Source organism: Anomalospiza imberbis, chromosome 22 (assembly GCF_031753505.1).
Source record: "Anomalospiza imberbis isolate Cuckoo-Finch-1a 21T00152 chromosome 22, ASM3175350v1, whole genome shotgun sequence".
In the NCBI taxonomy this organism is placed as follows: Eukaryota; Metazoa; Chordata; class Aves; order Passeriformes; family Viduidae; genus Anomalospiza; species Anomalospiza imberbis.
In genome coordinates, this window is record NC_089702.1 from 7,289,359 (window position 1) to 7,307,138 (window position 17,780).

At 61.4% G+C, this 17,780-nt stretch overlaps 2 protein-coding genes across 2 annotated transcripts in view; both read left to right on the forward strand.

Annotated features, from left to right (window-relative positions):
* Positions 1 to 7,158: 7,158 nt before the first annotated feature.
* RPS26 (ribosomal protein S26) lies at positions 7,159 to 12,365 on the forward strand. The gene is made up of 4 exons (XM_068212520.1): positions 7,159 to 7,312; positions 8,755 to 8,932; positions 11,009 to 11,139; positions 12,274 to 12,365. Exons 1-4 carry the CDS (start codon positions 7,310 to 7,312, stop codon positions 12,307 to 12,309), a joined length of 348 nt encoding a protein of 115 aa, XP_068068621.1. The 5' UTR covers positions 7,159 to 7,309; the 3' UTR covers positions 12,310 to 12,365.
* Positions 12,366 to 13,688: 1,323 nt separating this feature from the next.
* The window catches only part of ERBB3 (erb-b2 receptor tyrosine kinase 3), a 29,146-nt gene continuing 25,054 nt past the window's right edge, over positions 13,689 to 17,780 (forward strand). The window contains exons 1-2 of the mRNA XM_068212527.1: positions 13,689 to 13,831; positions 17,222 to 17,373. Of these exons, the coding sequence (XP_068068628.1) occupies positions 13,738 to 13,831; positions 17,222 to 17,373 (246 nt within the window). The 5' untranslated portion in view covers positions 13,689 to 13,737. The remainder of the gene's footprint in view (positions 13,832 to 17,221; positions 17,374 to 17,780) is intronic.

Genomic DNA, 17,780 nt, shown 5'->3' on the forward strand with positions numbered 1-17,780 from the left:
ATCGCCTCGCACCGCCCCTCCGGCCGACCGCAGTTCTGGCGGTCGCCACAGCCACCAAACGAGGCCAAAAACGAGGTCCCGGTGCTCACCGGCACACCTCAGCCCGCCGCTCACGGGGCTGCCGCCGGGCCCCTGGCGCGCGGCCCGTTATTTGGGAGCATGCGCAGTGCGACGCCCCGGCTCTCCCGCGCGCGGCCCCACCCCCTGTTCCCCCCCCCCCCCCACCCGGGCCAGCGCTCCCTCAGGGAACGGAACCGGAGTGACATTAAAAAATAAAACAAAAAACCCCAAAAAACTCACAGAACCACTGAGTCACACAGCCAGGGCCAAAAAAAATGACAGAGCCACGGGGTCCACAGGGTCACCAGAGTATACTGAGTTGGAAGGGAGCCACGAGGATCATCACGGTCCGGCTCCTGGCCCTGCACGGCACACCCCGGCAATCCCGCCATGTCGCGGCCGTGATGGTGATGCTCCACACGCTGCTGAGCCCCCGCGCTTTCCACGAGCAGAGACGACTTTGAACTGGTAAAAGTCCTCCAGGCAGCAAGACAGGGCAGCAAACGATCCACGGTTATTGTAATGTCTCTTCTGGCACCTGTCCAGTGGAGAATAGATTAAATGGCCCATTAAGCACTCAAATGCTATGATAACTAATAGATTCAAGGATAGAGTGATTTATGATCTAGTCACCTTTTCTTTTTTTTTTTAATCAATGACTTTATTTAGAAGTACCCAATGTACTAATCTCTCCTTGAAGGCGTTCAGTTGGATGCGGGCCCCTGTATGTCAGAGACTCACAAATGCCTCAGATTTAACTAGAATTAATGATTTTCTGATTAAAGTCTCTGATAAATGCAGTGAGTATTGCTTCAGTATCACGCAACTGGAAAGACACAGTAAAATTCAATTGCGTTTCCTTAGAAACAAGCAGTTGGCATATTCCATAAATCCAAGTCCACGACAAATGATCTTCCCTCCCTTTTCAAATAGCACAATTTCCAGTCAGAGAGATCTCTGGTTGCTTAGCAATTTGAGGAAATCTGATACTAAATGGATTTTGTTAGGAACAGAGAAGGTGACAGCAGCTTGGTTTGCACATCAGGTTTTTTAGTTTTTCCTCTGTACAAAGCAAGCCTTACTTCTCCATATAAAAGAAAGGAAAATGAGCAGTAGGTTGTGGAACTGCTAACACCTTCTAACTAGGAAGCAGGCTTTTCCCTTCTTCCTAATATCCATGTCATACACATTTCCTGATGCTGCTGCAGAACGTTCACTACACTGCTTCTGGCTCTTATCCCACTCTCTCCCAACCAAACCCATCTCAGGCTCAAGTGACAATAACTTACCCTCAGTTGTCCTCAGCTGCCCTCGAGAGCCACCTGGAGCCAGAAATGGAAGTGAAAAATCCCTGCATGTCCTTATTCCTTTTGCCAGCCCTGTTCTAATCCCTCTTCAATCTGAGAGCGGAAAATGCTCATTTGAGTCGAGCAGCAAACCACGGACACACAGTGTCACCTAGTGGGGCACCCGAGCCAGCCCGGGCTGGCTTCCAGTGGGAGCACCGGGAATTCACCCATCTTTTCCCTCCATTGTTAATAGATGGAGAGCAGTCCTGAAGAGAAGGGTTTTAGGAGCTGGACATGCCCCAGGAACCCCCTGAGCCTGGGCTGAGTCCCCAGCACAGAAAGCAGAGGAGGGGGGGAGGTGTGAATCTCTGCCCTGCTCAGGTGAGACCTCACCTGCAGAGCTGCCCCCAGCCCTGGGGCCCAGCACAGGGAGAGTGTGGGGCTGCAGGAGAGAGTGCAGGGGAGGCACCAGGAGGATGGAGCAGCCCTGCTGTAAGGAAAGGCTGGGAGATTTGGGATTGTTCAGCCTGGAAAAGAGATGATTTGAGGTGACCTCACTGTGGCCTTCCAGTCCCTGAAGGAGCTGCAGGAGAGAGTGCAGGGGAGGCATCAGAAGGATGGAGCAGCCCTGCTGTAAGGAAAGGCTGGGAGATTTGGGATTGTTCAGCCTGGAAAAGAGATGATTTGAGGTGACCTCACTGTGGCCTTCCAGTCCCTGAAGGAGCTGCAGGCATCAGAAGGATGGAGCAGCCCTGCTGTAAGGAAAAGCTGGGAGATTTGGGATTGTTCAGCCTGGAAAAGAGATGATTTGAGGTGACCTCACTGTGGCCTTCCAGTCCCTGAAGGAGCTGCAGGCATCAGAAGGATGGAGCAGCCCTGCTGTAAGGAAAGGCTGGGAGATTTGGGATTGTTCAGCCTGGAAAAGAGATGATTTGAGGTGACCTCACAGTGGCCTTCCAGTCCCTGAAGGAGCTGCAGGAAAGATGGAGAGAGACCTGGAGTGCCAGGACAGGGGGCTGTGGCTTTCAACTGCCAGAGGGCAAAGTTAGAGGGGATTTTGGGAAGGAATTCCTCCGTTTTCCCTTTGAAACAAAACTTGCCAGCCCAGGTTCCTGATGTCAGTTTGTAGGGTTCCCTTGGGACTGTCAGGGCAGGACAGGTTTGAGGTGGGGACAGGTTGGGTCTGGGACATATCCTTGTTTGTTTGGATTTTTTGGAGGCGGCCGCCCACTCAGGGCCACAGGTCCTTGAACACAAATGCCGACCCTTTTCCCTGTGAAAAAAATAACTCAGCATGGAAGGTTCCTGATGTCAGGTTTTAGCTGGTGTTCGGCATTGCCCCGGCATTCCAAATTGTATTGTGCTGTAGCTTTGGTCTGGGATGTATGGGGTGCCCCCTCCTCCCCTCTGCCCTGTTCTGCTGTGTCCCCATCTCCACCCCTCACCACTACCTGTACTTCCAGCCCGGCCCTTCCCCACCCTCTCTCCTCCCTTCACCCCTCCCCAGCCGGCCCCTTCTCCATCCCTCACTCCCCACTGCCCACCTGCGACTCCCTGCAGCAGCACTTGGGAGCCTGGACTCGTGGGGATAGTGCGGCCCTCACAGCAGGACAACACCCAAATAAAACAGGCAGGGACCACATCTGTGTGCTGTGCTGTGTCACAAAGGCACCTGGGGCTGAGGGGAGGGGGCTGGAGGTGACACAGAACGTGGGGGCAGCTGAGAGGCAGAAGGGGTCTTTAGGAGTAAAAAGGGGGGCTCCAGGGTGGCACAGAGACGCTGAGAGGCTGCGGTGGGAACTTGAGGGTGACACAAGGAGGCTGAGTGGCAGGGGCTGCCTTGAGGGACAAAGTGGGGGGTGTCTGAGGGTGACAGGTTTATCAGCCCTCACACCACCCTTAACCTCACTTTTAAAATCACCCCTACCCAGGTGGAGTGTGCACGGTGGAGGTTAGGGGGCCACAGGACAGTGTCGGGGGCTTGGGGTGACACACAGACATTGTGGGCTGAGGGGCAAAGAGGGGGGGACTTGACAGGTGGAGAGCTGACACTGAGGGTTAGGGGTAGGAAGGACAGGACACAGGGTACCAGGAAGGGTTAGGGTACAGCAGCAGCCCTCAGCCCAACCCTAAGCTCACCCTAAACAGCACCCCTAGAACACCAGTTTTCCCCAACAGCAGCTGCAGGCAGCGAGCCTAATGCTGGGACAGCCCCAGAACCCTGCCAGCAGCTGCAGGCAGTGACCCTAATTAAAAGGCGGGGATGATGTTTGCTGGCTAGAGAGTGACCGGTAGAGCTTGGGGACTGAGCACTTTCTTAGGGTTTTTTTAGGGCTTTTAAAGGATATTTTAGGGGCTTTTTTTTTTTTTTTGCAGGAGCTTTTTAGGATTTTTCTGGGAATATTTAGGATACTTTTAGGGATTTTTCAGGGCTTTTAAGGGAATTTTTATGTTTTTAGGGTCTTTTCCTGGCACGGCACATAGAAGCTGAGGGGCAGCTTGAGGGGCTTGAGGGTGCCAGAGGCTGGGAGCTGAGGGAGGGACAGGGAGAGGGGACAGTGGGTGACACAGAGAGATGCTGAGGGGGTCAGGGGCAGCTGGAGGGTGACACAGAGAAGCTGGGGGCTGAGGGGCAAAGGAGAGGGATTAAGGGTGACCCACAGGAGCTGAGGGGCAAAGGGGGGGCTGGAGGGTGACACACAGAGCCTGAGGGCTGGGGGGCAGAGGGAGGGCTTGAGGGGTAAAGGGCGAGGGCTTGAGGGCTGGGCAGTGCAGTGGAGATGAGGGCTACAGGGTACAGCTTAGGAGGCAAGTTAGGCTACAGGTGCACCACCCCTGAGCCCAGCCCTAACCTCAGCCTAAGCAGCCCCCCTAACAACAGCCTTTTCCCTTTTCACCCCTGACAGCAGCAGCACCACACAGCAACCCAAACAGCGAGACCACACCGGAACCCTCCCGCTGGGACAAGGCAGCGACCCTCACACCAGGACAACGACAGAACCCTCAGAGCACAACAGGACCCACTGCAAAAAGGTAGGGATGACATCTGTGGGCTAGAGAGCAACAGGACAATGACAGAACCCTCAGAGCACAACAGACAACAGGACCCACTGCAAAAAGGTAGGGATGATATCTGTGGGCTAGAGAGCAACAGGACAATGACAGAACCCTCAGAGCACAACAGGACCCACTGCAAAAAGGTAGGGATGACATCTGTGGGCTAGAGAGCAACAGGCAGGGTTTGGAGGCTGAGCAGGTTTCCTTGAGTTTTTTTGCAGGACTATTAGGAATATTTAGGGGATTCTTGAAGGCTTTTTACGACTTTTCTGGTGTCTTTTAGGGTATTGTTACACCTTCCTAAGGGCTATTTTAGAATTCCTTAGCACACTTTTAGGGTCAGGATGAGGGTCAGACAGGCTGCCCGCTGGAAATGCGGAGTATTACTGGAATGTAGCGGAAGGCTTTGGAAAGGTGCCAGTGGAGGGGCAGTGGGCAGGGTCCTACACTGCTGGTCTGAAGGCTGTGATTTCTGGGCCCAGCGAAGTGGTTGTGGTAAGGGTTACATGCTGGCAGCTTTCTCCAGGAGAAATCATGCACAGAAAAAACAAAGAACCAAGTTTCATACTGTCAGTTTCCAAGAGGCATTTGGCACAAAAAAAAAACAAAACCCTGAGTACTTGCGGGTGGCAGATGGGGTCTCAGAGAAATACTGCGCAGTTTGGAAATGGAAGAGGCAAAAAAACACTCGGGGAGTGAGGCCCCAGGAGGAGTGCTGGGACCGGGTCAAAAATGAAAAATATCTACTGGTGAAACCAAACTCAGCACCCCGGACTCCTGATATCAGTTTGTAGGATTCCCTTGGGACTGTCAGGGCAGCACAGGTTTGAGGTGGGGGCAGGTTGGGTCTGGGACGTATCCTCGTCCGTTCGGATATTTTGCAGGCAGCCGGCCACTCAGGGCCACAGCCCCTGGAGACAAAGACCGGCCCTTTTCCCTGGGAAAGAAAAGTGGCCAGCCCAGGTTCCGGGTGTCAGTTTGTAGGGTTCCCTTGGGACTTTCAGGGCAGCACAGGTTTGAGGTGGGGGCAGCTTGGGTCTGGGACATATCCTCGTCCATTTGGATATTTTGCAGGCAGCCGGCCACTCAGGGCCACAGCCCCTGGAGACAGAGACCGGCCCTTTTCCCTGGGAAAGAAAAGTGTCCATCCCAGGTTCCGGATGTCAGTTTGTAGGGTTCCCTTTGGACTTTCAGGGCAGCACAGGTTTGAGGTGGGGGCAGGTTGGGTCTAGGACATATCCTCGTCCATTCGGATATTTTGCAGGCAGCCGGCCACTCAGGGCCACAGCCCCTGGAGACAAAGACCGGCCCTTTTCCCTGGGAAAGAAAAGTGGCCAGCCCAGGTTCCTGATGTCAGTTTGTAGGGTTCCCTTGGGACTGTCAGGGCAGCACAGGTTTGAGGTGGGGGCAGGTTGGGTCTGGGACATATCCTTTATTGTTTGGCTATTTTCGATCCTGGGGACACCTGGACTGGGGTATGAGGGCACAGGAATGGGGACAGGGGACACTGGAGTTGGGGTACAGGACACCGAAATGGGAACAGGGCACGCTGGGGACATCCAGGAATGGTGACAGTGGACAGAAGTGGGGACAGGGGACACAGAAATGTGGTCTGGGGACACAGAAATGGGGGGAAAGGACACTGAAATGGGGACAAAGTACATTTGGGACACTCAGGAGGGGACAAAGGATAGAGAATTGGGGATGGGGGACATTGGGGACACTGGGAATGGGAACAGTGGATGCTGGGGACACCGGGAATGGGGACAAGGGGACACAGAAATGGGGGGAAAGAACATGGAAATGGGGACAGGGGACACTGGGGACAGCCAGGAATGGCGACAGGGGACACATGAATGGTGACAGGGGACATTGGAGACATCCAGGAGGGACAGAGGACACAGAAATGGGGACAGGGGACACTGGGAACACCCAGGAATGGCAACAGGGGACAGTGGGGACACCAGAAATGGGGGAAAAGGACACTGGGGACACCCAGGAGGGGATAAAGGACACAGAAATGGGGACAGGGGACACTGGGGACACCCAGGAATGGGGACAGGGGGCATTGGGGACAGTGGGGACATCCAGGAGGGGACAGGGAACATTGGGGACATCCAGAAATTGGAACAGGGGACAGAAATGGGGACAGGGGACAGTGGGGACATTGGGAACATCCAGGAGGGACAGGGGACTTCAGAAATGGGGACAAAGGACATTGGGGACATCCAGGAGGGGATAAGGGACACAGAAATGGGGACAGGGGACAGTGGAGACACCCAGAGAGGGACAGGGGATATTGGGGACGACAGAAATGGGGACAGGGGACAGAAATGGGGACAGGGGACATTGGGGTGGGGTCTCCCTTAGGGGTTTTGGGGGGACCCAGGACACTGCGGGGGGGACACCCAGGGATGGGGGGGACATTGTGGATCCCCAAGAGGGGACAGAGGACACTGGGGACACCCGGGCTTGGGGACACCCGGGCTTGGGGACACCCCCACGTCACGGGGGTCCCCCATGAGCGGCGGGGGGGGGAAACGGGGGACGGCACCGCCCCTTTCCGGACTCCATTTCCCAGCAGCCCTCGCGGCGCGCAGGCATTGCGGGTGACGTCACACGCACCGCGCGGGAGCTTTTAACCACGCGCGCCGCGCGGATCCCTCCGCCCGCCGCAGCAAAAATAGTCCCTACTCCATCCCCGCTCCCGTTAATTCCCCCCCGCCGCTCTCCGCCCCGCTCCGCTGCCTCGGGTGGAGCCGCTGCGAGCCCTCCTCGGGTGTCGCCGCGGGGACCGGAGCGGCGGCAGCGGCGCTTCCGCGCGGAGGGAGCGGAGGCAGCGGAGCGCTATAAGGGCGGCGGTGCTGCGGCCGCGCCTCTTCCGGTTCTCCCTCAGAGCCGCCATGGTGAGCGCGGCGTGGCCGCGAGGGCCCGGGGGGCTCGGAGGGGCCCGAGGGGGCTCGGAAAGGGACGCGGGGAGCAGGGGGGGGGCTCAGAGGGGCCCTCGGGGGGGGGGGTGCGGGAGGGGCCCGGAGGGGTTTGGGGTGGGGGGGCTCGGAGAGGGGTGTGGGGCAGGGGGTGCTGAGGGGGGATTTGTGGGGGGATTTGGGGCGATCGGAGAGGGATGTGGGGTACGTGTGGGGCAGAGGGTGATGAGGGGCAGCTTGGAGAGGATTTTTTGGGGTCTCCAGGGGGATTTGGGGAGCTCGGAGAAGGGTGCGGGGTCTGTGTGGGGCAGGGGGTGCTGAGGGGGTTTTGGGGGGGGATTTGGGGTCTCCAGGGGGTTTTGGGGAGCTCGGAGAGGGGTGCGGGGTCTGTGTGGGGCAGGGGGTGCTGAGGGGGGTTTTGGGGTCTCCAGGGGGATTTGGGGGGCGCAAAGAGGGAATGTGGGGTTGTGGATGGAACCTTTGGGTTCTCTGGGGTTTTTTATGGGGCTGGGGGCGGCTCTGATGGAGATGGAACCTTTAAAGTCTGTGGGGTTTTTATGGGGCTGGGGGTGGCTCTGAATGGGATGATCCGAGAGAGTTTATGGGATTTTTATGGGGTTGGCTGTGGCAGGGCTGATCCAGGGGTCTCTCTGGGGTTTTTCTCGGACTGATCCTGGGGGTCTGTGGGGTTTTTATGGGGCTGATCCCGGGGCTCTGTGGGGTTTTTCTGGGGCTGATCCCGGGGGTCTCCAGGGTTTTTATGGGGCTGATCCCGGGGCTCTGTGGGGTTTTTCTGGGGCTGATCCTGTGGGGTTTTTATGGGGCTGATCCCGGGGGTCTGTGGGGTTTTTCTGGGGTGATCCAGGGGTCTCTCTGGGGTTTTCTTGGGGCTGATCCGAGGGGGTCTGTGGGGTTTTTATGGGGGTGATCCCGGGGATCTGTGGGGTTTTTCTGGGGTGATCCAGGGGTCTCTCTGGGGTTTTTATGGGGGTGATCCCGGGGGTCTGTGGGGTTTTTCTGGGGTGATCCAGGGGTCTCTCTGGGGTTTTCCTGGGGCTGATCCTGGGGATTCTGTGGAGTTTTTATGGGGGTGATCCAGGGGGGTCTCTGGGGTTTTCCTGGGGCTGATCCCGGGGGTCTCTGGGGTTTTTCTGGGGTGATCCAGAGTCTCTCTGGGGTTTTCCTGGGGCTGATCCTGGGGATTCTGTGGGGTTTTTATGGGGGTGATCCAGGGGGGTCTCTGGGGTTTTCCTGGGGCTGATCCCGGGGATCTGTGGGGTTTTTCTGGGGTGATCCAGAGTCTCTCTGGGGTTTTCCTGGGGCTGATCCCGGGGGTCTGTGGGGTTTTTCTGGGGGTGATCCAGAGTCTCTCTGGGGTTTTCCTGGGGCTGATCCGGGGTTGATCCCCCCTTTCCCCACAGACCAAGAAGAGGAGGAACAACGGGCGCGCCAAGAAGGGCCGCGGGCACGTGCAGCCCATCCGCTGCACCAACTGCGCCCGCTGCGTGCCCAAGGACAAGGCCATCAAGAAATTCGTCATCAGGAACATTGTGGAGGCTGCTGCTGTCAGGGACATCTCCGAGGCCAGCGTCTTCGACTGTGAGTGTGGGGTGAGGGCTTGGGAACCCCCAAATCAGCCCCTGCTCTGCCCTGGAATGATTCCTTTTGTCAGTTTAAAAATTGTCCATTTGTCACTTCAAATATTCCATCTGTTCACCCCAAAAAATTGTTACTGTCCCCCCAAAATCAGCCCCCGCTCTGCCCTGGAATGATTCCTTTTGTCAGTTTGGGAATAGTCCCTTTGTCACTTCAAATATTCCATCTGTTCACCCCAAAAAATTGTTACTGTCCCCCCAAAATCAGCCCCTGCTCTGCCCTGGAATGATTCCTTTTGTCAGCTTGGGAATAGTCCCTTTGTCACTTCAAATATTCCATCTGTTCACCCCAAAAAATTGTTACTGTCCCCCCAAAATCAGCCCCTGCTCTGCCCTGGAATGATTCTCTTTGTCAGTTTAAAAATTGTCCATTTGTCACTTCAAATATTCCATCTGTTCACCCCAAAAAATTGTTACTGTCCCCCCAAAATCAGCCCCTGCTCTGCCCTGGAATGATTCCTTTTGTCAGTTTGGGAATAGTCCCTTTGTCACTTCAAATATTCCATCTGTTCACCCCAAAAATAGTCCCTGTCACCCCCAAAATAGTGCCTCTGTCACCCCTAAATAGTGCCTTTGACACCCCCAAAATCAGCCCCTGGTCTGCCCTGGAATGATTCCTTTTGTCAGTTTAAAAATCGTCCGTTTGTCACCCCAAATATCCCACACTGTTCACCCCAAAAAATTGTTCCTGTTCCCCCAAAACAGCCCCATTGTTCCCCCAAAACAGTGCCTCTGTCACCCCCAAACAGTGTCTGTCACCCCAAAATAGCCCCCTTTGACCCCCCAAAAGGTCTGACCTTGCTCATTCTGTCACCCCAAAAATCAGGCCCACTGTCCCCCTAAAATTGTCCCCCTGGTCCCCCACTAAGAGAACAAGCTGGAGGTGAAGCTGCATCGCTGCCCCGGGGCTGCTTTTGGGGTCCCTGGGTGTAGTTTTGGGGTCCCTGGGGATGTTTTTGGGGTCCCTGGGGAGGTTTTTGAGGTTTTTAGGATCCCTGGGTTTGTTTTTGGGGTTTTTGGGGTCCCTGGCCCCTGTTTTGGGGCTGGTTCTGGGATGTCAGGGTGTGTTTTTGGGGTCCCTGGGTTTGTTTTTTGGGGTCCCTGACCCCCTTTTTCCTCTCCCCCCAGCCTATGTGCTGCCCAGGCTGTAGGTGAAGCTGCATTACTGCACTAGGCCTAGTTTTGGGGCTGGTTTTTGGGGTCCCTGGGTGTGTTTTTGGGTCCCTGGGTGTGTTTTTGGGTCCCTGGGTGTGTTTTTTGGGGTCCCCGGCTGTGTTTTTGGGGTCCCTGGGTGTGTTTTTTGGGGTCCCTGACCCCCTTTTTTTCCCCCCCCAGCCTACATGCTGCCCAGGCTGTAGGTGAAGCTGCATTACTGCCCTAGGCCTGGTTTTGGGGCTGGTTTTTGGGGTCCCTGGGTGTGTTTTTTGGGGTCCCTGACCCCCTTTTTCCTCTCCTCCCAGCCTATGTGCTGCCCAAGCTGTACGTGAAGCTGCATTACTGCACTAGGCCTGGTTTTGGGGCTGGTTTTTGGGGTCCCTGGGTGTGTTTTTTGGGGTTTTTGGGGTCCCCGGCTGTGTTTTTGGGGTCCCTGGGTGTGTTTTTTGGGGTTTTTGGTGTCCCTGACCCCCTTTTTCCTCTCCCCCCAGCCTATGTGCTGCCCAAGCTGTACGTGAAGCTGCATTACTGCCCTAGGCCTGGTTTTGGGGCTGGTTTTTGGGGTCCCTGGGTGTGTTTTTTGGGGTTTTTGGGGTCCCTGGGTGTGTTTTTTGGGGTTTTTGGGGTCCCTGGGTGTGTTTTTTGGGGTTTTTGGGGTCCCTGGGTGTGTTTTTTGGGGTCCCTGACCCCCTTTTTCCTCTCCCCCCAGCCTATGTGATGCCCAAGCTGTACGTGAAGCTGCATTGCTGCCCTAGGCCTGGTTTTGGGGCTGGTTTTTGGGGTCCCTGGGTGTGTTTTTTGGGGGTTTTGGGGTCCCTGGGTGTGTTTTTTGGGGTCCCTGACCCCCTGTTTCCTCTCCCCCCAGCCTATGTGCTGCCCAAGCTGTACGTGAAGCTGCATTACTGCGTCAGCTGCGCCATCCACAGCAAGGTGGTTCGGAACCGCTCCCGTGAGGCCCGCAAGGACCGCACCCCCCCGCCCCGCTTCCGCCCCGCCGTGAGTCCGGGGGGGTCCCCGAGGGGTTTTGGGGGTCCCAGGACTCTTTGGGAGGGTCCCCGAGGGGTTTTGGGGGTTCCGGTAGTGTTTGGGAGGGGTCACAGGAGGTTCCAGACCACCCCACCCCACTTCTGCCCCACCGTGAGTCTGGCAGGGACCCCGAGGAATTTGGGGGGTCCCAGGGGTGTTCAGAAGGGACCTGGAGGGGTCTGGGGGCTTCGAGACCGCACCCCCCCTGCCCCACTTCTACCCCACATTGAGTCTGGGGGGGCTCAGGAGGGATCTGGGGGGTCCCCGAGGGGTTTTGGGGGATCCCAGGGGTGCTCAGAAGGGACCTGGAGGGGTCTGGGGGCTTCCAGACCACAACCCCCCACTCCTCTTCTGTCCCACTGTGAGTCTGGGGGGGTTCCCTGAGGGATTTCAGGGGGTCCCCAAGGGGTCTGGGGGTGTCCCAGGGCTGTTTGGGGGGGATCCCCAAGAGGTTTAGGGGTTCCATGGGGTGTTTAGACGGGACCTGGAGGGGTCTGGGGGCTTCCAGACCACACCCCCCCCTCCACTTCTGTCTTGCTGTGACTCTGGGGGGGGTCCCCAAAGGGTTTGGGGGTGTCCCAGGGCTGTTTGGGGGAGTCCTCGAGGGGTCTGGGGGGTCCCAGGGCTGTTTGGGAGGGTGTTGGAGGGGTGGTGGGGGGTTCCAGACCTCACCCCCTGCCCCACTTCCACCCCGCTGGGGTTTGGGGGGGTCCCCAAAGGGTTTGGGGGTGTCCCAGGGCTGTTTGGGGGGAGTCCTCGAGGGGTCTGGGGGGTCCCAGGGTGTTTGGGGGAGTCCTCGAGGGGTCTGGGGGGTCCCAGGGGTGTTTGGGGGAGTCCTCGAGGGGTCTGGGGGGGTCCCAGGGGTGTTTGGGAGGGGTCTGGGGGGTCCCAGGAGTGTTTGGGAAGGGTCTGGGGGGTCCTAGAGGGTCCTTGGGGAGATCTCGGAGGGGATCAGAGGGGTCTGGGGGGGTCCTGGAAGGGTCCCACACGATTTTGGGGATCCCAAGGGGTCCAGGGGCTCCCTGGGGGGTCCTGGAAGGGTTTTGGGGGGTCTCAGGGGTTGGTGGCCCCCCCTGCCCCCCTAACTTTGGGTTCTCTCTGCAGGGAGCAGCCCCCCGACCCCCCCCCAAGCCCATGTGAGGAGCCCCCGGCCCCGCGGGACCCCCAGAGCAGAGTCAATAAAGGATCTGCCCCGAGCCGCTCGTCTTTTTGGGGGGATTTGGGATTTGGGGGGGGTCCTGAGGGGGTCTCAGCCCCCTCCTTATGGGGGGGAGCTGCGGTCACCCCATATCTTCGGGGCGGGGGGGGGTGCTGCTCCAAGCCTGGCTCTGTGGTTTTGGGGGATTTGGGAATTGGGGGGGGCACTTTGGGGTGCTCTGATTCTACTCCTTGTTTTTGGGGGTCTTCCTGAGGGGCTCTCAGCCCCCTTATTTTGGGGGGGCTCTGATCCTACTTGTTTTTGGGGTATTGGGGGGGTCCAGCCCCTTTATTTTGGGGTTCCCAGCCCCCTTATTTTTTGGGGTGCTCTGAGCATACTCTCTGTTTTTGGGGGATTTAGGAATTTGGGGGGGGGCTTCCTGAGGGGCTCCCAGCCTCCTCATTTTGGGGGGGGCTCTGGGGTCCCCTAGTGTGGGCCTGGGGGCTGCTGCCCACCCTGGAGGGGAGGAAATGGGGGGGGGGGCTCTGACCCCCGGGGGTGTCTGGGGGAATTTGGGGACACCTGGGGGGGGGCTCCCAGCTGCCACCAGACCCCTCCCCTGAGCCCAGACCTTGTCCCGGGGCGGGGGGGGGGGGGTCCCCAAATTCTCCCCAGGGCCAGGAGCTGCCCCAAGGGGGGCAGGATGGGGCCGGACCCCCCCGTTTTGGGGTGTTTGGTGTCAGACCCCCCCCCCCATTTTGGGGGTGTTTGAGGTCAGACCCTCCCCCATTTTGGGGTGTTTGGTGTCAGACCCCCCCCCCCCCCATTTTGGGGTGTTTGGTGTCAGACCCCCCCCCCCATTTTGGGGTGTTTGAGGTCAGACCCCCCCCCATTTTGGGGGTGTTTGTGGGGGGGGCTTCACCCTGGGAGCTGCATTTGGGGGGGGTCTCCGTGGGGCTCGACCCCTCCCCGTGTTTTGGGGGAGCTTCAATGGTTCCCAAACCCCCCCCGCCCCATCCGTCCGTTTTTTGGGGAGGGGTCTCGGTGGGGCCGGGCTGTGCCCGGGGGGTGTGAACGGGGCTGGGGGGCACCGGGGGACCGGACCGGGGGCTCGGAGAGGCGAACTTTGCTCCGGGACCGGGGGGACGACAGGACCGGGCCGGGGCCAGAGGGACCCGGACCGGTCTGGGAGCGCCGCACGGGGCCGGTCCCGGCCGTACCCCGCCCGGCGGGGGCGGACGGTGCCGGTGCCACCGCCCCGGGCGCGGCGGGCGGGTCCCGGGGAGGGGCGGGGAGGGAAGCGGGGTGTTCCCCCCCCTCCCCGGCGCTGCCCCTGCCCCGCCCGGCCCGGCCCGGCCCGGCCCCGCCCGCCCCGCGGCCCCGCGCCAGGTGCATTCCCGGGCACGCTCCGCCGCTACCGGCGCGCCGCGATGGAGCCGCACCGGCACCGGGAGCGGCCCCGGGCGCTGCTGCTGCTGCTGCCGCTGCTGCTCCGCGCCCCCGCGCCCGGCTCCGCGCAGGCAGGTGAGTATCGGCACCGGTTCCGGCGGGGCACGGGGGAACCGGGGCTGCGCCGCGGGATCGGGCAAAGGGGAACCGGGAAAACACCGGAATGTTCGGGGGTCCCGGGATGGGCGGCGGGAGCGGGAGCGCTCGGGGGTCGCGGCGGTGCTGCTGTCCCGATTCCGCCGGTACCGGACCCCGATCCAATCCTGGCAATTCCCGCGGGCGCTTCCGCCGCGGGGGCGTCCCGGGATGCCCCGGCGATGCCCCGGGGGGACCGCACGGCTCCGGGGGCACCGGGACCGGCACTGAAACCTCCCTGGGACTGCGGTTGCTGGGCTCGGTGGCCGCTCCCGGGCTCGGAGCTTGGTGCCCCTTTCCGGGACTCGGTCCCGGGCTCGGTGGCCCTTCCCGGGATCGGTCCCGGGGCTCGGTGCCGTTCTCGGGGTTCGATTCCGGCCTCGGTGCCCCCTCCCGGAGTAGGTCCCGCTCTCGGTGCCCCCTCCCGGGCTCGGCACCTGCGGCCCCGCAGCTGCCCGCGCTAATTTTAGGCTGCGGGGCCGGGCCCGGCGATGCCTTTGGGATCCGGGCGGGACCCCCGAGGGGAACGGAGGGGGGATCCTTCAGGGGGGACCCCCGGAGGGGCCCCCGGCCCTGCCCGCGCGGCCGCCCCGCACCCCCGGCACCCCGGAAGGGCCGCGGCCGCCCGGGAGTTGTTTTTCAGTCCCCAAAGGAAAAACACCGAGGGCTGGACGCGCAGGTGGGGCCGGCGCCACCCCGAAACGCCGGCGGTGCCCGGGGGTGCCCGGAGCGGGGGGCACCGGGGGGTCCCCCGCTCCATGTGCCACCGGCGACGCCTCGGGTGCCACCCGCGGGCTCCGGATCCGAGGGGAGAGAGGGAACAGCGCGGGGCTCCGGGACATCTCGGGGGGCTCGGGGACAGCGAGGGGAGCGGCCCCAGCTCTGCACCCCTCAAAGCCCCATCTCTGAGAGCCCCCTTTGTTCGGGGCCGGGGCCCGGCGCACACAGCCCCCTTTGTGCCGCCGCCGGGGCCGAGGGCAGGAGGTCGCTCCGAGCCCCTCCCGGTGCCCCCCCGGGTCCCCCGGTGCTATTCCTGGCGGCGGGGGCCGCGGTGGCACGCGGCTGATAGCGGGGACGTGCCGGAGCTGCCAGCGGGGCCCCGCGCTGATAACGCCCGGTCCCGCCGCCGCCGCGGCGCCCGTGTCGGGGGGGACCCGGCATCGCCCCCCACCCCTCTCGGGCAGGTGCACCCGGGGGTTGCGGCCGCCCCAATCCCCCCGTGGGACCCTCGGAGCCGCCGTTAATGATTCACCGGCACGTTCAAGGCTCCGAGGGTCCGGGGGGCAGGGCTGGATGCTGCCCCCCAACACCCTGCGGACCTCCCACGTTGTTTCATGGGGCTCGCAGCACCCCCCGTTCCGGGCCCCCCGTGCCCACCCCCGGGCCGGCGGGGCTGGGGGCCGCTGCCATCGCAGCTGGGACCTTTTTATAGCCCCTTCCCTGCTCAAATAGCCCGGGCCGGGGCGGGGGGGCCCTTCCCGTGCGTGCCCCGAGCTCCGCGGCCGCCCCCGGAGGGGTCCCGGGCCGGACAAAGCCGCCTTTGACCGCGGCCCCTCCCGCGCCGGGGCCTGAGTCACGTCTGGCGGGTCCCGGGGGGGCTCCGCACCCCTCGGTTGCCCCGGGGGTCCCGGTCTGGGGGGCTCGGCCTCCCCCCGGTGCCGCCCGCCACAATCGCGGCTTTGTGCGGTGCCAGGGGAGGGGGCCCCGCGCACAAAGGGGACCCTGTGCGCCCGCGAGAACGGGGGGGACCCCGAGCCCGCCGCCCCCGCGGGGACCCCGCGCCCCCGGAGCCGGGGGTGGCCGCGGGGCTCGGTCCGTGGGGCGGCGGCAGCGGCGGGGCCGAAGTCCGGGCGGGCGTGGCGGGGCGGGGGGGCCGTGCCCGAGGCGCCCGCCTTGCGCAAGGCTCGCCCGGCCGGTTCGGGCACCGCGCGCCGGCAGCGGGGAGGGACCGGACGGGAGCGGCGGGGGAGGACCCGGGGCGGGGACAGCGCTGGGGAAGGGGGCTGGGGGGACAGGGGAGTGGGGGACAAGGACACCACGGGCTGGATACCGTGGAGGGGACAAGGACATGGTGGAGGGGACAGGGACACCATGAGGGGGCTGCCATGGAGGGGACAAGGACATCGTGGAGGGGACACCCTGAAAGGGGACACAATGGAGGGGACGAGGACATGATGGAGGGGACAGGGACACCATGAGGGGGCTGCCATGGAGGAGACAAGGACATCGTGGAGGGGACACCCTGAAAGGGGACACCATGGAGGGGACGAGGACATGGTGGAGGGGACAGGGACACCATGAGGGGGACGCCATGGAGGAGACAAGGACATCGTGGAGGGGACACCCTGAAAGGGGACACCATGGAGGGGACGAGGACATGGTGGAGGGGACAGGGACACCATGAGGGGGACGCCATGGAGGAGACAAGGACATGGTGGAGGGGACAGGGACACCACGGGCTGGATACCATGGAGGGGACAGGGACACCGTGAAGGGGGACACCATGGAGGGGCCGGGGACATTTGCAGAGGACACCATGGAAAGGACAGGGACCCCATGGGGACACTGCCATAGCCAGGAGACCATGGAGGGGACAGGGCCACCATGGAGGGGACAAGGACATTGAAGGGGGGACATGGCCACTGAGGGGGGACCGTGGCTGTCAAGGGGAGGACGTGACCAGCTTGGAGGGGACAGAGAGCCCAGACAGGACATTGCAGTGGCCAGTCAGGGGACAACATGGCCATCAAGGGAAGCGTGTGAGCACTGAGGGGGTGGCATGGCCACCATGGGGGCCATGGCCATCAAGAGCAGGACATGGCCAGCTCGGAGGGGACAGGAGCCACACAGGGACATCAAGGGGGGGACGTGGCCATTGAAGAGGTGACACAGCCATCACTGGGGGGCCATGGCCATGGCCTCCACGGGCAGGACATGGCCAGCTCAGAGGGGACAGAAGTAGTGACCATCCACGGGAGGATGTGACCACTGAGGAGGTGACACAGCCGCCATGGCCACCACGGCCATCAAGAGCTGGACACGTCCAGTTCCGAGGGGGCAGGGACATCAAGGGGATGACATGACCATTGAGGGGGTGACACGACCAGCATGACCATGACCACCACAGGCAGGACATGGCCAGCTGGGAGGGGACATTGCTGTGACCATGCAGGGGACACTGTGGCCATGCAGGGGTGGCCGTGGCAGCCCTGGTGGCCCCATGCCCATGGTGGCCCCGGTGGCCCTGGTGGCCCCAATCCCTTGGTGGCCTTGGTGACCCCGGTTGCCCCATGCCCATGGTGGCCCTGGTGACCTGGTGCGTGCCCACAGTGTGCGCGGGGACGCTGAACGGGCTGAGCGTGACGGGGGACGCGCAGCACCAGTACCAGACCCTGCACAAGATGTACAACAACTGCGAGATCGTCATGGGCAACCTGGAGATCGTCCTCATCGACCACACCCAGGACCTCTCCTTCCTCCAGGTGACCCCTGGGGGACACAGGGACACACAGGAGTGGCCACTGAGGGGATGATGTGGCCAGCTCCGAGGGGACAGGGACCTCATAGGGGACATTGCTGCAGTCATCATGGGAAGGACGTGGCCAGTTTGGAGGTCACATGTCCATTACAGGGACCATGGCCACCATGTGCAGGACATGGCCAGTTTGGAGGTGGCATGTCCACCATGGGGACCGTGGCCATCAAGGGGAGGACATGGCCAGTTGGACATGTGGACAAGGGACCATGGCCATCAAGGGGAGGACGTGACCATTGAGGTGACATGTCCACCATGGGGACAGTGGCCATCAAGGGGAGAACATGGCCAGTTTGGAGGTCACATGTCCCTGGGGACATCAGTTGGAGGACATGGCCAGTTTGCAGGTGACAT

Bases quoted from the DNA above. Each gene is read 5' to 3' on its own strand.
- RPS26 (XM_068212520.1), top strand. The intron at 8,933-11,008 runs GTGAGTGTGGGG...CTCTCCCCCCAG, and splicing joins CGAGGCCAGCGTCTTCGACT to CCTATGTGCTGCCCAAGCTG. The intron at 11,140-12,273 runs GTGAGTCCGGGG...TTCTCTCTGCAG, and splicing joins CGCCCCGCTTCCGCCCCGCC to GGAGCAGCCCCCCGACCCCC.